Consider the following 26119-nt stretch of genomic DNA (forward strand, 5'->3'; position numbering starts at 1 on the left):
TGTACGAAAGTATTTGCTTGTTTTTATAAATGGGTTTTTGTCACAGAATTATCAATGCTCTGAAAGGAATACCAGATGACAGAGATGGATTGTTTGCTACAATACAACGTTCAAAATCTCACTATGCCAAAAGAGCTTATCAATGCATCAAAAGTTTGACAGTTTTGTTCTCAAATTGTGAAGTCGCTTACCAGCTTTTAATGAATAATGGAGATATGAAAAAGAAATGGTCATGGGCAGTCGAATGGTAGGTTGAAGTGTTTTAACGGAGTCTGGGTTTAACGTTTTCTTGTGGTTGTGTGAGAGTCGCATTGTCTCACAGTGTCAGTGGATCGTTTTGTCATAATTGTTGGTTTTCTTATCCCTATTGTTATCATTACTGTTGTTGTGACAAAATCACTTTTCTCTTTAAGTGCTGTACCAATTGCTTTGAAATCTTCGGTGATTAAAGATTGCTGCTGCCGCTAGAAGGCTATTACTTTTATTCATTCCATGGGAATCATTTTTCACTTTGCTGTTGTGTGTGGTTACCTCGACAAAATTAAAAACTACTTGTAGCAGTTTTGCTACTGCATGTCAGCATATCTAGTGCTTAGTGAAAGTTGAAAGATAAATGCTTTGTAGATCACGTTAAACTGCGGTACCAGATCATTTGGTATTTTAATTCTCGTTGAAACTGGAAGCATAAATCATCGTCACAGTACCTGGAGAAGCTAGGACAGTCCGGGCACTGTTACCCGCACCCTGATACAAGTACTGTTATGTTAACGTCGTTGTTACACAATTCCAGCTTCGTTCAGGATACAATTTTCGGGGAATTGTTGATGAAAAATTTTGTTTTTGATCTTCGTGTCTATATATTTGAGCATTGCTTTCTTGTTATTTCAGGCTCGGTGATGAACTTGAAAGACGAACATATGGATCTGGTAGCGGAATGCAATACTCCTATAATAACTGGTCTCCCCCTGCTCAGTCCAATGAAACTTCAAATGGATATTTCTTAGAAAGATCTCCGAGTGCTAGATTAACACTGCAAAGAGCTTGCCAACTTCTACCAGAAGATGTAAGCAACAATACCTAACTTGAATTGGAATGTTGAAAGTAACAGTTTTAACTGAATTCAAATAAATATTTCAGCTTTTGTGTAAAAAAATATTTAGGAGCGGTTTTAGGGTGTTGCTACACACTAACACAAATGTGTTTCGGTAACATTACTAAATAGAATAGGATAGGATTTACATACATATCATGGGAAGATGAAAGCCGCGAGAACGGCCCAATCATATGGCGAACCACGGCTTCTTGTCTAGTTACCATTCCATGTCAGGTATGGTCTTAGTTAGCCAGTTTTTTGCTTCAGATGCATGGACTTGATACATTTGTGTTAGTGTGCAGCGAGGCTCTCAAACTCACATTACATAGTCATCTTTATTACTGCAACAGCATCATTGCATTATACTCCTAAGGATCCACCACTGCAAAGGAATCAAAGAAAGATAAACAGCTCATTAGGTCTCGTGTAATCTCTACTGATGGTTGAGTTTTCTGTTTCCGTTTGCAATTCGTGTAGTGAAGCTGTGATATTTTGTCAGATTTTACTGTGTATATATTATATTTCCTAAATTTACAATCTTTGAATACTTTAAACTGAAATTATTATACCACACTTAACTCATGTATGGGCATATCTAGTTTTAATACAGTGCACATCTCTAATTATAGGCAACAATAACTTGGGAGACAGTTGTCATATGATGGCATGACTGACTTTGTATTGAAAAAATTTGGTTTTTATTCAACCGTATGATTGATTGGCATAATGCTAGTTTGCATGATTTATCTATCTTTAATATTCGCTATTCATGATTTTAAAAATAACATCAAGACTTATTTTTGGAGGATGTCTTTCATTTTCATTTATCAAAAACAAAGTTACGAAGTATAGAATTACGAGATTTTCAACTATACAAAATATGAAAACTGATACCTTTTACTTATAAATAACATGTTTTTATTTAAAATAACTGCAAAACATAGTTTATTGATCCTTTAAAACGAGTAGGAAAGATTTCTATCGACTAGGTCAAAAAAAATTTTGCGCTATCGACTAGGTCTTCAGTTTAATGTTATTTCTTATTTATCAGGAACCAGAGGAAGTTGATAATGTAGAAGATTCTGAAACTGATCCGTGTCCAATGTCTGATCCTACTGTTGGTACAACTTATACTCAGGCTGAGAATCAGGTACATGATTTAGATTTCAATCTCAGAACAAGATCAAAATGAAGGTGTCTGTAAGCTATGACATGAGGATATTGTAGTTCAGAGGTGTGCGACCGGAGAAGTGCCAATTTTGAATGGTTTGCGGCCTGCGAAACGAATTAAAGCATCCGTTCAGTGTTGCAAAGCCTATACCTGATGCCTATGACGTTAGAATTGTGCCTGCAACTACTAGAAAGCCTATGTTAAATAGAGGTGCTGCCAACGGTTTTGGCCAGTCATTTGTATCTGGCCAGCCTGTATTGAAGATTTGTTGTTGAAAAAACTAACTACCGTAGCCAATTTCAAAGCAATTTGATTATGTCATTCGAAAATAAAATGGCCGCCAAGTGAATATCCCTCTGCCCATAGGTTTTAGTTCCTTTACACAACTTGATGTAAAATAGACAGAACAAAATTAGTTACTTCCATATTGGTACACACACTTCTCGAGCGCGGAAATTCTGGCCAAATTGAGTTGATGAACTGTGAGTAGATTTTTCGGGCCTTTGCTCCATACATGATTCAGACAGATAGCTCCTGTTATATAAGGAGCTACTGATTTTGAAAGGATCGAAATGATTTCCTTTTTGCCATTACCTGCCTTTATTAGATCTACCTTGATTGATATCATGTGCATGAGGATTGTAGTGAACCTGGGATTTTTAAACGGTATGGTGACTTCATTTTTAGGATTCGGGGCATTGATCTGAATATTCCCTAAAAAAAGTAAAACTGAATCAGATATATTTTATTACCAGTATACTTGTTACTTATCGATCTTAAGATCGGTAAGTATGTTGAGTAGGTAGGTATTAAGTAGGTATTTGTCTGTTAGATACACGCGATGACTCACAAAAGCGAGGTTGAATCTGCTCCAAATTTTGCATGTGCATTCATCATAGTTAGGAACAGGAGCCTATCGATTTTGGATGGATTATGTCGTATAATTAGTGAGTTATTAGTTAATTAGTGATGGGACACACGGTGTCACTATGGAGTGAGACCACTGTTTTGGGGGATCCCCTAACCTCCGACCGATAAGTTTTCGGTTTCCAACCGAATTCTAGTATTCCACTTTATTCAATCCTTGCCTCGTATCCATCTGATTGATACATAACTGACAAAAAGCTTCAATCATTTTCAGGAATCAGAAGCAGGAACATCGGGAACTTCAACAACTGAACAAATTGAACTTCATTCTGGTGGAACTCCATCAACTTCTTCAGCAAATATCAACTTACCAACTAAAGCAGTTGTATCGGGGGAACCTAAGGTAGAAAGTCAACCATTCCCGAATAGGCACAAAAATTTTAGTTATTGATCATATGACATGCGTTGTTCACATCTCACAAGCTAGCTGTTAGGGCATTGTAACGTCATATGCATAGATAATAATTTTGACTCGGGTATAGGCTTTGCAACTCAAAGGAATTGGAATTACTTGCACACACCAAATCCAACTTTATTGAAAACTCGTTTCGCGAGCCGCACACCATTTAAAATTCGCACTTATCCGTGGGCCGCACAATTTTTCTTTGTGGGCCGCAGATTGCACACTCCTGTTTTAAATGGCTGGCAATGGTTGGTATTTCAAATAACAAAAATGTTTAAATTTTAAATGTAGATTCTTTTTTCTAAATGTGTGAGATAAAAAAAATCCATGGTTTTGCATTACAGCAGGAAGAAGTTACTACTGGAGACCAACCTGATGGAAGTGAAAATACAAAATGAAAATTGAAAGCAGTTTTATTTTACATCATTAAAAAACAATATGATATTATCATATACTGTGTATTCTAAAGTATTCATTTATTTTCTCTTTGCTATACTACGCACCTATGACTGATTCAAACGATTGTTCGGATTTTCCAAACTCGAAGATTCGAACATTTCTGTACATACTTTGATATTGAATCGCATTGAATTGAATACGGGTCTTGCGTGCTGGCGTATTTGTACACTATGAAGACTCTGATATTGTGTGTATCAAATTTGTATAGTTCCTATTATTGTCTCTTTTCTCGTAATTTCTCAGCTTTTGCTCCAGTTCTAAGAACTTCTTTTTGGCATTGTTATATATATATATATAACTGATGTATATTTTATATGGCTAGATTGGCTGATGACATGAATATTTCTGAAAAAAAGTGGCAGGTTGTGCGACATTGAAGATATGAGATCTATTTTCTAATCTATATCAGTGTGGACAAACACTTTTCTTAAGATAGAAGTTCGGTTGGCTTTATCATTTATGATTGATTTTTTGCTGTAATTCTAAATGAATAGATGGTAATCCTTGTACGCTGCGGAATAGAAAATTTATGTAGTAACTTGATATAACGACATGATAATCGATATATCATGCATGTTGGATGTCTGATTGTGGTTACTTTCCAAAGCAAAGAACTTGGTAAATTAAAATGTTTTTCCATGTGATAGATTTTACAATTAATATTTCTTCACATTGTGGAAAACTGTCTCACAGAATTTTTGCAAATGTGAATGGTTTATCCAATTACAGTTTCACAAATGGACCACATGTTGTCAAATTCTTTGTTTTTCAATAAATATATGCCTGTCAAAATCGATGTTTTGCACGATTTTAGAATTTTTAGGTAGGTATCCAACTGAATGTATTTTGAGAAATTTCGTAGGTATGGATCTGATGAGAAGAGCGCAACATTTATGTGATAGGCCAAACTATGTCGGCTTTGACAATTAAATATCATCTCGTTGCAGGTTCCAATGTCTCCTCTTCTATAGATTCTGATTTGTTCTTGGCTATTCAGCCATAGCACGATTTGCTTATGAACTTTACTATATATACAACCAGTATTATTGGAGTAAAGACACATCGGTGTTATTTCTTTGTAATTATTCGGATCGGTCCAGACTAGAATTTCCAATCACCATCTTGCTTTTTTTGTTCACAAAACGTCGAGCTGAATCTGAATTTTTTGAAGTCCTATTGTGAAAATGCAACTAAACTCTTATCTTCCCAGTGAGTTATCGATGAAATAAGTTTTTTATTGCGTATGAACGCTCGGCAAACTGTCTGAATGGTAGATTCTATGTCTTCAGTATTTTATGCGTCTCTGGATGACCCATTTCAGTAAGAAAATTACATAATTACCTTCCATGCATTCGTTTCGAAAAATAATCTTAGGTAATCGAAAATGCCCAGTAATAGTAATAATTATTAAACAGTCAGATTTTGGAGTTGATGCTTTTCCAGAAGATTTTGTAAATGTTGAATGAGCTAATTACTTGGCGCTCCTGTAGTATTCGTACCAAGATGGCGCACAACCTGCTAACCTGGTACACATACTATGTTCAAGTTGTGCGCCATCTTGGTACGAATACTACGGGAACACCAATTACTTCTGTGGTAATGAATCACATATTCGCCGATTCCATGCGCTAACCGCGGGGATTCGCGTTCCTTAGTGTGGTTAACGCCTAGTTAATTAATAAACTGAACAAAAGCCTCTATATGTACATCGTGTAATTCCAACATAGTTGATCAAGTCGCAAGCAAAAATCCGACGCGCCTGTATAAGTAGGCATGATATTATTGGTTCCATTACATTTGAACCCACGTACATTTGAACCCATGACAATTGCACCTGTATGCTATTGCACCTATGGAATTTTTTTTGTTTCGCGGATAGTTAAACCCATACTAACCCTAACCCATGGGTTTTAGCACCCGCATATAGATTGAACCCGTGGATATACGCATGGGTTCAAATGTACATGGGTTCAAATGTACGGTCACCGATATTATTGTACGTATCGATTTATATCATCTGTAATGCATACACAAAGGAATAGGTATAATAGCAAATGTGTTACACGGGAAAACAAGAACCACTTTTGTCATATTTACTAAATATCATGAGCGAAGCTCAATAACTAGTAAATGGGGGCTTAGGTGAAACACAATAATGCTCTTACAACCTTTAATCGAAATCGCTAAACATCGTAACGACTTTCTTAGACGTATAATTTACTGGGATATATCTGTGAATACCTAGCAGTTAGTTTCGTCTCGAATTGTAAAATATGGGGTTCCGCCATGTCGCTATTTTCCCACCCATGTTGAGATGTATTTCTTTATCCGCTGACCCCAAACGTAACTTTCGATTATCGCGCTGATCAAGTTCACCGATATGTTTTTACTATACCATGATGCAGTCACAATATAGTTCAGGATCGCTGATTAGTTATATGCATGAAACTGAATCGAAAGCCGAAATAGAGATTTTTAATTTTAGTTTTTTTTCATTACACTAACAGATTAAAAAATGTGTATTTGATTGGAAAATCATTACTGATTTTACTGCGCCAAACTATACGTAGATGTCTTTAATGACAAACATCATGTACACTCATAAACAACAACACAAAAAGTTGAAATGAATTTACCCCAAAACACCAATGTTTTGATCAAATTTATTACGAGAGAATAAGATAAATTTATCAACATTGATGACTATTTTGTGCACTTTTATATTTATCCAAATTCATATTGGTTACAATCAAATATCTGGATAATTTCAAACGAATATTAAAAAAGAGAGAAGAAATTTACCAAAACTACATCAAAACAAGTGGATTGAGTTGAAAAGTTCAAAAAAACGTTGATTTATGAAAATTGATTTATTTTTGTAAATAATCTTCGAGAAATTATAAAATGTACGACACCAAATTATTACATGAATCAGAACCAATATCATCCAAGATTGCGGACAGTGGTACCCACAATTCAATCATATAGCATTCCTGGGTTATAAGACGCGACTAACCCCAATTTTCTATCTACTGAGGGTGCATGGTAAGTATTGTCGATATTTATTAGGTCAAAACAGAAATCATTTTCAATGGTAATCGAGGAAAAAATCAGATCAGTACAAAGTGAATAGTTGAAACAGATTGAAATGCTTCATATACTAGGCTTAGATATAATTTAAAGCTGATTTGAAGCCTCTAAAGTCTAAAATATATATTCGTGTATTTCTTCTACGGTCGCCTTATGTTTATTATACCGGCATACGGAATATGAGAGGCGACAATATCTGTCAGTTTATTATTTTAGTAAATTCGCATTTTAAAAACTCTAAAAATTGAAGTCTGCGCTGAATAATAAAAATACTATAAATGCACAAAATACAAGAAGTATAAAATAGCATTTTAGTCATAAACGGCACACTATTTTCAAAATGGGCTTAGTTTTGGGAGAAAAAATCACGAGGTCACGAAGGGATTTCGCATAAAACCAGATTATAATATTTCGTGAATGAGTAACTTTGACGATTTGATACAAATGGGCGCTTATGATGACAAATTCTCAACAGGCCATGCACACGCGGTTGGTAAAATAATACAAGCGCTGGGCAATTTCAACCCATTTTATGAAGATATTTGGAAAATGTAATTGAAGATTATTTTCGGATCACAAACCACGAAAAGAAGGATGTAAATTGACTTCGTTAAACTGCTGCAAAACGAGACCAAAAACACAAAGAAAAATTATTATCACAAGAAAGTGTGAACTCAAAATTCACTATTTACTTTTTGTTGTGTGCGACATAAAAACAATCAATCTGCACAGTAATGAACATTTCCATTATATTCACGGTTAAAGTAATTATCGAATGCGATGACATTGCCGTAACGCTTTTAATTAGATTTGTGACATTTTTTACCAGTTTGTTTGAAAAAAAAGCAGAAAATATTTAATATGTTTTGTTTGAAAAAAAATTGTAATATGAATAACATTGTGAATTGCAAAGACTATCTTATTTCAAGTCTTAAAAATACTGTAGTATATATTTCGTTCTGGCGTCAATTGACACTCTTCCATAAAGTCAGACATTGACGGCGCCAACAAAGCGTTATTGACCTGTGTCATGCAGCCTGCTTTTGGTGCAAACTGTTAATATTGGGCAGGAGAGAGTTGCGGTGGCCTTCCTTTTTTTCATTTTTTCGAAAGTAATACACGTTTGACTGAACAATACGTAGTAAACTGCGTTTTGCAAAGAATCAAGTATGGTCAAAGGTCAGGGAAACGAGAATCATCCACATTGTCTGTAGGCTTTTCTACTCATTTCGTTTTGATTTTTGACCATGCATGTACTGCATATAGAATACCAACAATATCGACCGTACATAACCAAAATTTTTTGACTATATGTATAATTTAAAGTAAGAAACAGGTAAACTGTGGAATATATTAAATACCAGTCGAGCGCCTACGTCATGAAGTGGGCGCACCCTCCTCTGTTGTTACTAAAACTTCCTTTTGGGTTGAGGATAAACAGCAATTGTCTGGCGCATTTTTCTTTCTTTCCGAGTCGACAAAGATTCTCGTTGTATGCTATTCATAATCGTTGAATTTTTTGTATGAAATTTTTTTTTTTACGTTTTAAGCTATTTTCTTTTCATTTAAAAATTATTAATGTAAAAATTTTCAATTTCTTTTTTTTTTATGCTAGCATTCGTTCATTTTTATAGTTATACACAGTTGTAAATATGCTTATGGATGCTGGGAAGGTATTACATATCTTTTTATGGATTTTAACGGTTTATACATTAAGCTTGAAATCTGCGTCTTCATCCCACTATGAAGGAGGTTCAGTGTCGTGGCGGCCTGGAACAATTTATACAGACGAAGATATTACGGAGGTAAGAATTACAAAAAATGGTAAAATAACAATGAAGTTTGATTCACATTTGCATATACTGAATATGTAATACACATTCAGGTGTTGCCAGTGTTTGTTTAAGCTATATTTCCCGAAAAGAAGCGATTGACAAGAATTAAAAGTTTATAGTGATTATATAAATTGACTTTAGACATGAAAAAAGTCGAAGCAATCAAAGAAAAAGCTCATTGATAACATCGGCATGGCTAAAGTTATCAAAAAAGAATATTTAGCTTAAAATATAACAATCAATTATGGAATTTTTTATTATCTTGAGACAAGATCAAAAATATGTTAGATAGTTTGCAATATGTTTGTCATATCCGGGCCAATCATATGTGATACATTTTTAAACTCCGTCAATAAATCCCAAGTTCCAAGCAAATTTTATACAGGGGAAGGTATCTATCTGGTCCATACAAAGAGATCAACTCTTATTTAAACATCCGGTTCTCCCGAAGTATTCGTACCAAGATGGCGCATAGTATGTGTCACAGTGCAGGGTTGTTCAGGTTGTATGTCATCTTGGTACAAATACTTACGGAGCGCCAAACTTTCATAGCGATAGATGTAATGTTAATTTAATTCTGTCTAAATGTTCTAAAATAGTAATACCAATCAGGCAATCGTCTTTCTTACTCACAGGACACCCCTAAACACTGAAATTTAAAAAACATCAGTCAATGGGCTTTTCTCGTGAAAATGAATATTCCATCGTTTTTTCATTAGATTTACTAACAACCACATTTATCCATTTGTCTTGCTTGTATTCACTGTCTATTGTGGGATAGGGATCATTAACACCTAATCGTTTACAATCTTTTGTTTCATTAATTTCTCTGGTGTTCATCACTAATCATCCAAATCGTATTCTTATAATGTTTTAAGTCCGTAATATCATGCATTTCCAAATCGAGAGACGTCAAATGCTAACTGCGGTAGGTATTACACGGTATGCGGAATTTGTAAAGTTCGAAACAAATAATGGTGCGTGCGAAGCGATAATTTATCTTTGTTCTTTAGTGCGCTTAGAATATAACTGATATAATAAATCGTCTTACTCGAGATGGTGTGATATGGTTATTATTCCAACATCCTATAAGTTGCAAAATATTTAACAGAAACGTAAATTTAGACATTTTCGGGGTGACCCATTTACGGGCGTAAATTTTTGGGGATTTTTCAGGCAGGCAAACTTATTCTGAAGTTAACCTTATTCTCGACCGATTTGGTAGCCAAACAACAAAACTTTCTATTAAAAGTCAAAGTGGCCTATTTAGTTCACGACCTTGGCATATTCTTTATGTAATAGATAATAACAATAGAGTTTTATGCACATACGGCGCAGTAAAAGTACAGGTTGGTTGTATACTTACAAGTCGATGTCCCGTAGGCGGATCGCATCGCGTGCATTATTCTATAAAATGTAAAGAGCTAAGTAAGATATTTTTGAAAGGCGATCTCTTCCTAAGACCAAAAGAGTAATAGTTATGCGGTACACCGGAATAATCCGCGTTTGTGTCCGGAGTTCTGGGAAAATTAGTTACACATTTATTATCGCTTTCAACGATTTTATGTGCTCGTTAAAATTATAAAATAATGACTAAAGACCATAAAAAAATATATGTATTTGAGCCAAGGATATGTGGTTTTCAACCAGTAGTTGGGTTTGCGTAATAGGATTAGTGAGGGAGATTTCATTTCGATGCAAATACCATTACATATTTAAAAACATGTAAAACTTGAACTCCTGAAATACATTTTCGTAAAAACATTTCTTGATACTACATAATGGGTCAGGTTACGATGCATTTGTGGTCCAATGAAGTATAAGGGTAATTACTTGACTCTTTGGTTCATGTGTATTGAAATCATGTTTGATTGCAACACTATTGTGAACACTGCAATTTCGTTTATAAAATTCATCTACTGTAACCAAAGTCGTATTTGTTTCTGGTTATTGTCTTCTCGATGTCAGACCAGAACTTTTCGAAAGCAAAACAAGTTTCAATCTTAATTTTGTTATTCATGGCGCCAACAAATTACACAAAATTGCAAAACTGAGAGATTGGATTATTACACGCGCGTAAAATCTGGTTGATAAAGAAATTAATTTAAATCAAATGACCATAAACTAGCCGAAATATTCTGGCAATTATAAAAGTAAACCTCTAACAATGAACCGATGATAGTTTGTATGCTACCGAATATAATTTAGAAGATAGCATTTTAAAACAGATGGAACTGTAAACACTCTGAGATATTTGTGGTGTGAAAATAGTCCCAGTTTACTTTTTTATTTTTAGCTCTTCAAGAATTGCCCACAATAACGAGGGTGAAATTTGAGATAATTGTCGAGAGTAGGTTTTCCGCATCATCAGACACTGTGCTGCAGCGTCGTTACGACAATAATTCATTTATTATATTTATTTTTACTAATAAGATCGTTTATTTAGCAGTCTTAAATTCCCATTAGTATCTCAATCTTAAATTTTCATGAAGTTTACAGCAAAAATAAATTCTTCTCACATTATTACATCAATATTTCCAGTTAATTTCGTTCGTCAAAAAAAAATTCGCATCAGATAATAACTACGGATTTTTTTTATGAAAATGCCATTTCATATCACAGAATACATTTTATATCAGAATATGAATATTTGGAAAAGTGGTATGTATAATTTAAATCTAGTTTTAGGATGGACAATTATAAGCGTTAGATTTGCGTTTTACGATATCAGTAATTGAAAACATTCACGATATATATATATATTTATATATAATATTCAGTAAAGTAATTTATGATTAAAAGCTTTTCAATCTTGTCATAATTTATATGTACTTCAGTTTACAAATTTTGATTTAATTGACCTTTATCCGTAAATCCTCCATGACGGGAATAAATATTTTTTTTCTCAAAAAACAAACTTGTAATGTCATTAGCGTGTTTTGTGAGGGCGTGATCTAGCAAGAGAGATATTGTGGTATGGCTGTTTGCACGCGATACTGTAACTTACTAACCCCTTGATTACCTATTCCTAAAGACTATTTTTTAGTTCTATCTGACATGAGTTGAAAATAAGATGCCCTGAAAATACGTGATACGTACGTCGCTCGTAGGGGGTTGAGAGAGAAAGTACTGCAGCGATTTTTGACCCATGACTTTCCGATTTTCTCTCTTTTGCGCAAAAGCTGTGACAGAGTTCGCTCGTGCGTTAATCGGAGCAATTATTATTTCCTCACTTCGCAAACCCCAAAAAAGCTTTGTATTTGGCCGAGTAAAACTTGTTAACTTGCTAGAACAATGCTTCCTATCATATTCATCTGCCTCTATTTTAAAATCAGAATGTAACAATAGGTACAACACACCACTATTGCAAGATAATGTCACAACGCTTGGATCAGAACGATAATTTTATTGACGTCCAAACAATTATTTCAAAAAAATCATGATATGGGATTGAAAATCCTATTTACATATATCAGTTTTAATTACCGGTATATAAATTCGTATTGCTTTTTAATTCACATTTAAAGAATTTGAATATAATCAGCTCATCTGTTTCTTTAATATATATATATGTATTTGGTGCCGAAATCTACCATAAACTACAATGCACTCTTTCCTTATTTTCGCACGATTATGTAATCCCTGCATGCGCCACACAAAAAGATATTTGAAGAAAAGAAAAAAAATACAATACAGCTGTTCCAACACTTTGAAAGGTTCAATACTCGAATTCCTATTAATACTGATGGGTTTTGAAACTTAACTTTTGTCAAATTAACGAAGAATTAGTCTCGTAATGAAAGCTACCAAGACATCACGAAATATTCAATCTTATATGTACAACAATGTTTAGTTTAGCAAATAAAATGTTTATTTGTGAACATGCAAATGTCTCTATGTTTAATAAAGTGCTATTGCTTTATAAACCTCATGTTGTAAATAAGTTGTTAGATATGCCAACAACGTGAAAAAGACATGATCGTGATAACAGCATTTAATGTCTAATTATATCCGATAATTGGATTTTCTGCATAAGCTCTTTTTGGGAAGAAAGCAAACACTAAACTAATGGATACGGTAAGCCTATGCATGTTTACAAAACAACGCGACCGATAGCAACGCGTGTACCTCAAAACTCCGAAAGATGGGAAGTCAATTTTAGTATCCAACAGTCAAAATATGGTTCAGGGCCGGATGGCAAAACGTAAATCACATCAGAGACAATGGATTTATTGCAATAACGAACGATAAATATCCGAACAATTTGTAATATATATACTAATAATATATGTATTTATAATGCGATACACATTCGATGCTTTAATGAGCTGAAATCGTTACTTTATAGACCCATATTTTAGAAAAAATTCACATATGCGTGACGTACATACATTGATGACGCTATTTGTCAAATTTCCACCTACCAAATATTGGACAATAAGATTACTGTAACAATAAAATTTAAGACAATTAAGATTCATTTAAGATTCTTCCACTCACCGACTTTAGAATTTTATAAACAGTTCCATATTATATCATTGTTTAAAATAAAAGATATCGTTCACCAATACCGATATCTTGGTGCATAAGTCCAATATTGGGATAGACGCTTGTTATATTATTTATGCTATATATATACAATTTAAAATATTACCATCTTATCTCAACTTGTTCAGATTCTAATCGATTTTCGTATTGCTTGGAGAAGATCAAATTCCGGCTCAACGTTTTGTGACCAAACTGACGTGGACTCCGGGAAAATCCTGCGACATAATGATTCATATGTATGGGAATGTATTGATGGATGCAGCGGTTCAGTATCGTTTGATGGAGTCATTTGCTCAGAATTTGACGAAAAAGACGACTGGACTGTGGGATCTAGGACCGTGGCGTTCAATATTACTGGAGTGGATTACTTTGCTATGACGTAAGGGCAATATCTATTTGATTTTATTGTATCCTTATTTCAATATTGTGACATTTATGAGAGATAATTCAACCCCCATTGTACTGGTAAATGACGTTGGTCATTTCAATAAGAGCTTCCGTATTCATCTCAGAAGAAAAGTTTCCATAACGGAAAAGCTTTTAGCAAACTGTAATTGAATGACATTTTAACATGCGTGGACGTGACTGGTGAAAGTCGTAACATTGCCATGTTCTCCTCCCGGGATTGAAGTAGACTACTTCCTCGACACGATAACTGTCTTCTCCTCTTGTAAATATTATAGGCCTTTAAAGGCAGTTGGCTTATCGAACTGCAAAACGTGGGTCTGTTTGTTTTGCATTTTTTTTTCTTATTATAGATTCACAGGATGTTGCTGGATTTCAAGTTTGGTTTACGTTACTGCCGAACAAGTCGAATGGAATATGACGTTTGGTGGGTCAGTTGGAATTCGATCCGATACCGGAAATCCGAATCGCCCACCTATTGCTACGGCAACACCAGTTATCAGGTAATCTTTCAAATCGAGTGTTTTGTATGTACACTGAAATCGGGATTTTAGTACGATATATGACTACAGTTTGTCTTAAGTTACGAGAAAAGCAAAATACCGGAGGGAAGCGGCACAAAGTAAACAATTTGACCCTTCAGCTGGCTCTCATCACCTCGTCAATTCTAAATGATGCGTGTCTAACAGCATCTAAGCAGGCTTTGTGCCTTGTCTTATTTAGCTGTATCATCGACAAATTCCGTAACACATTTAATCCGTGCTAAAGATAGCTGAGATAGTTGCGGTTCCCCAATAGTTACAGTCAATATTGCAACACATATTTTTGAATGATATTATATAAATTAACTAACATAATTAAGCTGCACAATATATATATATATAAATGAATTTACTATTCGTACACGCCATGATTGGAAACGTAGAAAATGATAATTAATCCAAAAAACTATTTATAAGACCGCTGAAAGCATCATCAGGTGTCAAGTCACTAAGTCTGGAATATATCCGTAATTTGTCTAAATCGAATTAAAGTAGTCAAAACGGGTTGAGTCGTTAGATAATAACGTTAAATACATTCTTCCTGTCAGACCATTTCTATATATTTATTTTCAAAACAAACTTTATTTTTCAGGTTCCAAGCAGGCTGCCCAGGCAGTGTTGACTTGCCGTTATATGACGAGGATCATGATACAGTAAAGTGTAAACTTGATGTATGTGAAAAAGTTAGCTGTAATGATCATCCGTATCTGAAATTAACACAGGTCAGGATGCTAAATAATTACATTTTAAATCGATAATCCTATAAACATACGTACCAAACTGACGACCAACCGACTGGTTTTAAAATATTTAACCGTCGGAAGTGATATATCTTAGTTGAAACCCAGCAGCCGACGCCGGTATTGTTACTATCGATTGCAATCCGACAAATCTAAATAATTGCAAACCAAATAAAAAAAATTGTCGTGTACCGCAGAGGTGTACAATTGCACCTCGATTGTTCCTCCTATATATATGTGTGCATGTATTTTACGAAGTTTAATTGTGCTTAACATATAGGTGAGATCTATATTTTATCAACTTCCAAGTAGAAATTAGTAGCAAGAATTTCGAAGTTTCAAAAATACAAAATATTCATATATTAATATCGAAAAACGATAATTTTGTAACGCTACAAAGACTGAAGGCTGAAGAATACAGCCCCAACATTTTCATATCTGTTACTATGAATTGAGATGATATTTTATTTAAACTTATTATATAAATGCAGTTCCTTTTTTTCAAGTGAAACAAGATTCATTTTCTGCATTCTATTTTTTTATGAAGCGTTCATTTTGTGATAGGATATCCCTGCATATTCTCTGTTCAAGTGAGGGCTTTTCGCAAATGGAATATCGTAGGCATATACTATATTTCTCTTGTTGTTCCTACGTTCTTATCATATTTGCTGTTAACTCCGAACAAATTTCTGTATGCATAAAGTATAATGTATTGCAGGCTATCGCTTGTGATCAACAAAAAATTAATAAATTAGTCTAAGTATAAAGCTGGAAAGAAATATCGTCACAGTTTCGCATGCAATGCAGAGCAAGGCTGTAAATGCGGAGTAGTTCCAAAGTGTGCATTATAGTTCATAGATTTTTATTGAGTTAGAGTCCGATACAACGTCGCTGATGTAATTATTGTTAGCCCCTTTGTATCATATTGTCATCACTAAAATATACCAAAAAGTATGATTTTTATTCTTTTATTCCAGCAAGGTCAAAAATGTCGTCTTTCTTACAATGCTGGCGGACCCGGAAATATTGATGTGGCTATTTCAATAATCATTGAAGATTTCCCATCAAAAAATAACTTGTTAATAAACAACACTTTGGTATCTTCAACAACAGCTATCAGTTCGTCTTCACTACAATTCATAGTACGACGTAAGTGTTCATAATGCAATAATTTTTTCGTTGGTATAGATTAAGTTCTTACCTATTAAGGTATGGCATATAGACAACGAGGTTTGCCTATTATTTTTATACAAGTTTGCTCAACAAATGATAGATGGACGAGTTGGTAGTGAACATGAACGCACGAACAGCAGCTGTTTATATATAGTTCTTTCTTTGCTAGAGTTTCTAGATGGTTGTTGAGGTAAAATTCTTCGAAAAAATTCCTGGCTGCCTACTATGAGAATGATACAATTTGGACTACACTATAGATTATTTGAAGATGATTTTTAAACAACTGATTGGGCGGAAATTTCACTTGATCCTGCCCAACTACTTTTCAACATGTTACATGCCCCGTTGCCAACGCCTTTGTCTGTCAGACCAACACATTTAGTTGTCAGTGTGAGCAACGTTTCCTGCATTTTTTCTCGTACGAGCCAAGAAATATTTATTGAGAGTTCTTAATTACATAGATCATCCAATATTCTGTTTTATTGTTTTAGTTTTCAACGACGATCACGCCTGTAAACTGATACCTACTTGGGTTAATCCAACATTTCCAAATGGGTTTATAAAAACGGCAATAGTCAACGAATCTACAAATATTGCTCTCAATATCAGCTCTGAAACACCGTGAGTGGACATGCTTTAGTCGATAGATTCGGATAAGTCAAATAAGTTTTCAAAAACGACTTGTTTAAAAACCTATACCATTTTTGTCACCATGTCGTTTCTATCACTCGTTTCACTTAACAAATATCGAAACTCAAGAATTCATATAATTATTATAGTTATTTCAAATATACTCAATACTAATTACAATTGAACTTAACGTCCACGTAAAAAATTACCTTGAATATAATTTTTTTTTCAAGTCTAGAAACTCTGCATGTAATTGCACCCATAGGTGTCAAAAAATCAACGATTCTAAGTACAGGAACCTATCATTCTTCCACGTTGACTTTCACACCAACAAGTGAACACATTGGAAGTAATGTAATCTGTACAACAGCAAAAGATACCAATGGGTAAGCCAAATGGAAGCATAAAGTTATTTTTTCAGACTTGGAGTAAGCCAATCGATTTTAAACTTAACGCGTTTATGAGTTTAAGAAACAAGAAATGGCCTTATGGATCGTTTCGCAAAATAATTGCTCTTCTCGTTGAGATGATTGGGTTTGTTCTTATGAACGCGCCTGTAAAAATCTCCTCAAATAATGGACCAATCGATTTCACATTCGAAGATAAAAGAAATCGCTAGAAGGCTATTGCTTTTCTTATGGAGCCCGATATTTTACCCCAAATTTTGATGTTTTTATAATTCATGATTAATATGAAAGCCGCCTATATATATGACATCTGGTAAAATTTTATTTGACTGTTGATATCGCTGTAGTCATTTGTATCTCGTGTCTATAAATTTTGAGCATTGATTTCTTGAAATCATATCGTATTGGAAATCTAACATGGAAAAGTAATATCCTGAATTTAAACTGGAACTAGTAACGTTTACAAAATAATTTTAAAATTTCATGTTCAGTTATCGAGCAGTGAAAAGAAATGGATGGATTTTAGTTCTAATTCTTAACCAATTTCTATCTTCTTTAACAGAAAGATGTCAGAACACCGATGCATGAATCTTATAGTCGGAGGTAATTCATTATGTCCCGTAAATTCATTGTTATATATTGTTTGTCTTGATTGGTAAAAAATAAATTTTACTGATGCCGATAAAATTGTTACTCTCCCGAATATCGAGACATAGGCGATCCCCTGCATAAATCTAAAATTATATGCTTTTATAATTCACCTTCGTAACGACTGTGAAATATAATTTTTATTTTATCAGAGGGTTCTCTTTGTGACATTGACAATGGAGGATGTAGTGACGATTGTGAAGTTACGGGCGTTTCGTATATATGCGTATGCACTAGGGACTGTTGGCAACTAGCGGACGATAGAAGAACGTGTATTCGTAAGTAAAAACTCGTTTTTTTAATGTTCAATGAGCATATCATGTACCCTTAGTCTTACTTTATTTCATAATTTTTTTTTGCAGCAAAGATTACAATTAAATGTCATTCTGACAAGTTTGAGGTCGCGCTTCCGGTATGTGCTGTCGGTGCTACAGCTGTGAGAGCTGGATTTTATAATCAACTGAATGGGGTAAACGCGGATGCTGTTCAATGTGAAGCAGATGTTGTTGGTGATGAATATATGAAAATTATCCAATATGATGAATGTCTGACACAGAAAGAGGTGGGCTAATGATTTTGTTGTAAATGGTATCATGCATATACAAAAGAAACTGTCTCGACAATCACAGGGTGTTTGTAGCGCAAGTAATGGACACATAAACGTATTGTAGCATAACGGTAGAGCAGATACATCTACTATACTATCCCATATCGTCACATGGCGCAATCATATGGCGCACACTGATTTTTCCAAACTCAGGGTCAAATCGATCTCGCCTTTATTAAGCATATATATATATCGCTGGCAGTGGACTTATATATATGCCAAAATATGGTATGACCACTCTAAAAACATAATTACCTTTATTTCTTCTTTTAAAAATCCTGCGATTCGAAAAGACAACTTGAAGAACTTTTTCTAAAAAGGATTGAACCATTTTAGACAGGTCATGCCCCTTCCAAATACAAGAAACGCCTTACTAAAATTTGAATAGCAGCTATTTCCGATCGTTCATTGGATTTTTATATGAGACAAAGCTTCTTTTTCAAAAAGGAATCTTGTTCAGATTGCCTATATGAGGCGGAAAACATAGTTTGTTTTTGTAAGATGTGTCACTTTGAACCAATTTCATCTTGATTTACTCTGTTTAAGTTGGAAACACGGTGTTTTTCTTCTTTTTATTTTGAATTGAATAGAAATTTTAAAATTAAGAACTCTACCTAATTTCAAGACTGCATAAAAATTCGTCTTTAATTTTGGTTCCCGACTTATCCATATATCAGACGATCATTTTTATTTTTACAATATTCAGGAGGATTTCACCGAACTTCATTTCAAAAATCAGTTGCGAATGTGGATTGACGACGAAGACACGTTTCCTGGAAGCGGCGAGGAAAAGATTACCATTACCCGAGGCTTCTGGTACAACATAAAGCTTGTTTGTTCATTCAGTAAATATTCAAATGTGAATGCTTCGTTTCGTCCAATAGATCAAGAAGAAGGAAAAGTGTTGGTACCAGGATTGGGATCTTTTCAATTTTTCTTCGACTTTTACTTGGATGAACATTTCAAAGTACGTCATTCTTGTTGAAGTGTAAAAAGTATCAGTAATTCTAAGTAACATACTTTGGTGGGCCTTATTACGCCACTGTGATGTAATTTTTCGGTGACGTAGTCAGGTGGGGGTTAGGATTGACATACGGTATGCAAAAATGGTTGAGCCAGGCCAACTTGAAGTGCATGTGGTACTAAACTATACCAGACCCAAAACATTTAACAGCAAAAAAATATGATGACCCTGAAAAATCCCAACTGGTCAAAAACTTCTTCTAATTCCAAAAAAGAACTTATATAACACGTCGCTGTAAATTATAACACGTTCGGACTAATTAGGCCAAAACATAAACGGTTTTTCTTAGCTAATGGATACTATTTGCTATTAATCCTCAATTTCATTTTTTAGGCTACATACTCACCGTATTCATATCCCATAACCGTTACTGTCAACTCAGATATATATTTTGGAATACGAACAATTGGTGGTACTGGACTGGAGGTTTTCACGGAAAAATGTGTTGCTATGACGACCGCTGTACCTACAGCAAATACAGTGTCCTATACAATGATGGAAAATGGGTAAATCAATTTTTTTACTAGTAGACGGTGATAAGTAAGTTCAAATATTCGAATCAGTACGAACATAAGAAATGAAATTCATATTCTACCATTGAGGTAAATTATATTTTGTTGTCGAAAAGAAGGAAATGCATAATTAATCTATAAATTTGCAGATTGGGGGGGAGGTTGTCACAACCAATACGATAAAGATATTCATGCAAAATTACAAAAGAACATTTACCGGAAAGTGACATTGTTTGTTTGTTTTTAGCTTCAAGGTCTTTTATAGTAAAATAGAATATGATATGTGGTCATCTACTGTTTCCTGTTCCTTATTATTGAGGCACTTTAATTAAAGTAACAAGAGAGCTACGCACAAATATATGGACACGTTAGAACAGAGCAAATCAGTCCTTACCGGTACCCTCAAAAAAGTGCTGAATTTCCAGTAGCAAGAATTTTGCAGAATCAAAACGTACAGCCAGTCATGACACTGACTAAAATCCGAGTTCCCATGGATAAAAAATAATACAGCAAAATTTTAGACGAAATATCAAATTTCATAGAATTTACGCAAAATTTTGAAATAAATAAAAGTAATAGCCTTCTAGCAAAAAAATTAATCTTTACCCACTGAAAATTTCAAAGCAATTGGTCCAGTATTCGAAGAGAAAAGCGACTTTTTAAAAACGTGTCAAAGAACAAGAACAACATAATATTGAAACGATCGTTATGTCCACTACGTGTCCAATAATATAGCTTTAAAGGCAGCTATGATACAGATACTGCCGGCTGCAGCCATCGTCAAGGAGTACACAAAGCGTATTTTTATGACATGCATTCGTTAGGATATATCTATATAATAGTCTATATACGGCTAGCAATTAGTAACACAACTGCTTGTTTTAAGAATATTTTTCTGTTAAATATGACTGTATTTAAAGTTTTCCAATGTGAATTTTTCAAAGGTGTTTGGAAGATGGGACTATGGTAAAATACGAAACAGTAAATGCGATGGAGGATCGATATAGCATCAAAGCTTTTAGGTTTCAAGATAATCTGAATACTGATAGTTCCGTCAATATTTATATTCAGGTAATTTGGCAATAGAACGCTAGCATTTCAGTATGTTGAAATGAATGTTTCACATGACCCATAGTATTCTTATTTATATGTTAGTGTTCAGCAGTACTTTGTATAGTTGGAGAAGAGACCACAAGATGTTCGAAAGGATGCGTTCGTTCTCGAAAAAGACGTGGAGAGAATGACGAAATTTTTGTGGAACATAGCATTGATTCAAGGTATTGTAAAAATTTTTTACTTCCGAAACCTTATGTCATCCCTCCAAAAATAGTAAATTAAATGAGCATCGAACAAATGAGAAGTATTGATATATTATCTAACTTGTAGCAATAAAGTGCTACAATGTTTAAACTATCATATCCAAAGATGAACATTAGTGGGCATGAAACTGCAAGCTTAATTCGAAGCACAAGGTCACGAAAAAGATGATTTTCTCCCTTTCCATATATATATGACTTAGTTTCAAATTGATCAAAAAAAAATTTTCAGATAGTATTTCATATTTCTGAATAAGGTAATCGATAAGATCGTTACTTGACTTGGGTGGTGAATAAAGCTGCAACAGGGGGAGTCGGGCAAACTTTCCCCCCATGTTTATAGTACGAGAGGCTCGCAGGCGATGGCCTGACAAGGGCTTCTGGAAAGTTAGAGGTTCCGACGTTTTGTACCTAGTTTGCGGCCGTCATAACATCTTATCGCCTGCGTTTTTACGTCAAAATTTATGAAATACCTAGAATTTTAGATGCTTCATATCTGGTGTTTAGGTTAACCAATGTTAGCATTCACAACAGGTCAGATATCAAGGTAATAATACATTTTTGCAAATTTATTTTGTTTCTTCTTTAATCCTGGTGAAGGATTTTGAGAGTGAGAGCATGTTAGACTTTAAGTGATAAAACTATACTGATCTTTTATTACTATGATACAATCAACGAATGAAAATTCAAGTTTACATTTCAATTGATAGGGTCAAACGCGATGCTGAGGACGAGAGACCACCAACAGTTCCAACAAATATATCCGAGTCAGACACATTTGATATTCAAGTGAGTGGCCCGTTCCGCATTGAGGTTGTACAAACAGAGGGAAAGCCACCAGTCACAGGTAACAGCTTGAAATATATTTCATAACGATTAATTAAAATGATAAGAAAACAAATCAAAGTCAAACAATGGTAGGCAAAGGTTACTTCTGAAAAGGCCATACATTTAATACATTCGATTAGGCAAAGGTTACTTCTGAAAAGGCCATACATTTAATACATTCGATTAGGCAAAGGTTACTTCTGAAAAGGCCATACATTTAAATATGATAAACATTTTTCAGTTGCAACTCCTACAAGACACTTACAGGACGGAGTTAAGACAACTCCAAAACCGGCGGGACCATCTAAGCCGGAAATCAGGAACACGCCATCGGAATCGTTTATTGTCATCATCGTCGCATCGTCCGTAGGTGGCATAGTTGTTATAGTGCTCCTCTGCCTGCTTGTGATTTTAGTATTATATTATTACATAGCTCTCAAGCCAAGACACAAAGTTCTTCCTGACAAAGAATCAACGGTAACAGCTCGAACACTGTCGGCGTGGACAATTGAAGGGGATGAAGAAGAATATCCCCGTCCTTATTTTAATGGACGAGGTAAGACTCCGCCTCCATCTTTTTGGGAAGTTGAACGAATGAATACTTAAAAATAACATAAGTGAAAATGTCTGTGACGGTCAAAAACTACATAAGTTTTAAGGTAACCGGTTTGTCTCACTTGCACCCTTCTCGCAACCCCTGCCTATATATTCTGAATATATACATATGTGATGCAATAAAGAATTTTGACCCAACGGAAGAGACACTCTCGACTTTGGTCCTCACACAACCAGACAATTCTAGCATAGACTGTGTTAAAATTGCAGTTGAGTAAATGCGGTACAAGAAAATAATAGAACTTTAGGGCAGCACAGTTTCGGAATTAACTCAATATAGATGCCGAAGTCATAACTAAAACGGATACACTATGAACTTAAAATGTTTCTGTCTCATTTTACATCTTGATTCTGTCATATATTATGATGTTATGTCTTACATTATGATTAATTGCAAAATATCTCAGAATTTTGGCAGGCTTATTGATTTTTTTCTGTTGGCTTGCATAACTGCGACGTGAAACTATATTTGTACAGTTTTTACATGTGATATATATGCAACGCAGGGCCTTTCTGATCGACAATGGCTAAACAAAGAATTCAAGTAGACTACCCTAATTTATGACTGTGTTGTGGAAAGATATTATCTGGAGTATATTTTCCGAGTTTCTTGAAGATCAGCAGATAATTACTGACCTAAAAGACTTGTTTACCAGTAGCTCTTCACTAACAAAAAAATCGAAAGGTCCGCAGTTTATGTTTAAATTATATGATTTCACATAAAACTTTTTTCATTTAATAAACGGAGAAAATCCTCATGTATATTGTGCCACTTGTTTATATGATTAGAATGTTCTTCTAAATCACAGGCCCGTAAACTTTTTCTAATCGAGCCCCACAGATTATTTTCCATTCAATGTAATCCAGACATCTAGGCCAAAAATTAGGTCATAACAAAACTACTGATTTTTATCAGAGTAGACTTCTTCACTACCGGTACTAATGGTTAAAATAACACCAAACATAATTTACATAAACTTGCCTTTAGTCTAAAACTCTAAACTATGTAGCTTTTTTGGTTTAAGCATTTTCGCGTAACGCGGTCTAAAGTCATATTCTGCAAACACTCCACCTATGGTAGCTTATTGTCAGAACAAACTATCCATAGCAATGCGTAGGTAATAAAATATGATGTATACTCACGTGCGACTGTTTTTTCTCTTTTGTATATTGAGATTTGGCATTTTTCTTCGCTTTGGTTCCGAATGTAAGACTATAAACCCCTTCCGTTAAAAAACAAAAAAGTGTATTCGGCATATGTAGGTGTGCTTTCGCAAATCAAAATCTTGTACCGGTACATCTCCAAGAAGCAGTCCATTTAAGATGCACATGACATTGCGATTTGTAAATGACACGGATGAGTGAACCGATTGTTCTCTATTCGTAACAAAGAGACTTTCGCTCAGAAATGAGATTCGACGTAATATTCCGAGAGAATGCGCATGACTGATTGCGTTCGTGAACATGAAATAGCCACGACCTAGCCACGACTAAAGCTTTGTCGATAATTGAACCAGCTGGTTTTGATTTGCGGTACAGTTTACAAAAATAAGAAGACAGCCGCAGCTCTTTCCAGAAAACAAGCAAGTAGATCTCTTCTGAATTGTTACACCGCCACAATGAAAACAATGTACAGTACCTAACTATAACAGGGGGCACACGTGAAATACTGAATGGTGAAAAAAATCATACTGTAGTCTACTACCATATATTTTACTGCCACTATGTGCATTTGAGTCGTGCTCCGTCGGCAAAAAATATTACAATAAGTAGTAGTAGTAGTAGTAGTAGTAGTAGTATTTTATTTCGTCAACAATGTCAAAATCAAAATACAACATTTCAAAATTAATTTCCAAGGCATTGTGACGAGGCTGTGACGAAGCGACCGTTAGGTCATCGAGTCAGTCACAGCCTTTAAAAAAATATAAAATTACCATTTTTTAAACGAAATTGAGCTGAAGTAGCATACACCGAAAATAAATTAACAAAACTAACAGAGAGGAAAACAGAAACAAAAGAAAAAACAAAACTCAATTGAATATGTTCAAACCATACTATGGGGGATGGCATTTACACAGTATAATTCAAGCCTAACCAACTGGAATAATGGTCTTTTACAGTTAATGTTCTATAGTAGAGTCGTATGTTTCACGAAAAAGGGACTCTAGCTTCGCTTTAAATACTAGTTCGATACATTGAGTGGCATGTAAAATCGTTAGAGTGACTCAGACAGGAAATAAATTACAATAAACTGTGCAGTAATAATTAGAGGTATGACATCATCAAAATTGTCAATTGAAGCCTTGAATTTGAAAATTCTGTAAATACAATCGTGAATTTTAGAGTATCCATTCTTGCTATAATAGTGGTTTTGGTGTTGTTCTGTTGGAAAATAACACAAGAAAACGTTGAAATAAAATTAATTAACCTCTACTAGACACAAAATCTCGCAAGTTCAAGGTTGTTCAATAGAAATTTTGTCGCATAAAAAAATATTATTTTAGGAGTGTGTTTTAAACATACCGGTATATAACTGAATAGAACTCTATTAAAAACACGCTATGAAAAAGTCATTTAGGGCTTAATGGTTGACAATTAAAATAACCCATGTAAAATGGCCACAGAGCGACTGGCGGAGTAGGGTTAAAACACAGTAATTTCTTCCTACCAACAGCGACCGATGGTGTGAGTATGTCACTTGTAGCTATCGATATATTTTTTAAAAAGTTTGCGGGCGAAGCATGCATAGCTGCAGTCTTTTATTTCCTGACTAATTTCATTCCAAATAACCGGACCTTGGAACAATATGGATTTTTGCAAAATCGATGAGTCTGACCTTGGAACAAATAGATTGTGCTGTGAGTATCTTGTGCCATGATTGTGGATTAAACCTATGTTTTGAAAATAATTCATAAAAGTATTTGGAGAACAGTTTTGTTTCGTACGGTACATAAATTTTGCAACTTCATAACGATATAAGTCATTAAGTTTAAGAAGTTTATGTTTATAATAGTACGGTGTTGTATTTTCTTTGTAACTGCTATTGGAAATTATGCGAATTGCTCTGTTTTGCAGTACACTGAGCTTTTTCAGAGTAGAGGCATGGTATCGTGATAAACAATGATTCGGCAAATCACCCTCGTTCA

General features: G+C 34.5%; 2 protein-coding genes across 2 annotated transcripts in view; both read left to right on the forward strand.

Annotated features, from left to right (window-relative positions):
• LOC120328987 (ubiquitin carboxyl-terminal hydrolase 9X-like) overlaps positions 1 to 4849 on the forward strand; it is a 53455-nt gene extending 48606 nt beyond the window's left edge. Inside the window, exons 49-53 of the mRNA XM_039395585.2 lie at positions 47 to 247; positions 889 to 1063; positions 2145 to 2243; positions 3406 to 3534; positions 3939 to 4849. Coding sequence (XP_039251519.2) covers positions 47 to 247; positions 889 to 1063; positions 2145 to 2243; positions 3406 to 3534; positions 3939 to 3992 — 658 coding nt within the window. The 3' untranslated portion in view covers positions 3993 to 4849. The remainder of the gene's footprint in view (positions 1 to 46; positions 248 to 888; positions 1064 to 2144; positions 2244 to 3405; positions 3535 to 3938) is intronic.
• Positions 4850 to 8762: 3913 nt separating this feature from the next.
• LOC120328192 (uncharacterized) lies at positions 8763 to 23740 on the forward strand. The gene is made up of 16 exons (XM_039394616.2): positions 8763 to 8948; positions 13655 to 13905; positions 14285 to 14434; positions 15066 to 15195; positions 16191 to 16362; positions 16878 to 17007; positions 17250 to 17402; positions 17986 to 18026; positions 18224 to 18349; positions 18434 to 18633; positions 19385 to 19645; positions 20036 to 20208; positions 21159 to 21285; positions 21370 to 21491; positions 22241 to 22377; positions 22600 to 23740. The coding sequence occupies exons 1-16, from the start codon at positions 8796 to 8798 to the stop codon at positions 22962 to 22964; spliced, it is 2691 nt and encodes an 896-aa protein (XP_039250550.2). The 5' UTR covers positions 8763 to 8795; the 3' UTR covers positions 22965 to 23740.
• Positions 23741 to 26119: the final 2379 nt, after the last annotated feature.

Source organism: Styela clava, chromosome 7 (genome assembly GCF_964204865.1).
Source record: "Styela clava chromosome 7, kaStyClav1.hap1.2, whole genome shotgun sequence".
NCBI lineage: Eukaryota > Metazoa > Chordata > Ascidiacea > Stolidobranchia > Styelidae > Styela > Styela clava.

Bases quoted from the DNA above. Each gene is read 5' to 3' on its own strand.
- LOC120328192 (XM_039394616.2), top strand. From the start codon at position 8,796: ATGCTTATGGATGCTGGGAAGGTATTACATATCTTTTTATGGATTTTA. The intron at 21,286-21,369 runs GTAATTTGGCAA...TTTATATGTTAG, and splicing joins CCGTCAATATTTATATTCAG to TGTTCAGCAGTACTTTGTAT. The intron at 22,378-22,599 runs GTAACAGCTTGA...AACATTTTTCAG, and splicing joins GGGAAAGCCACCAGTCACAG to TTGCAACTCCTACAAGACAC.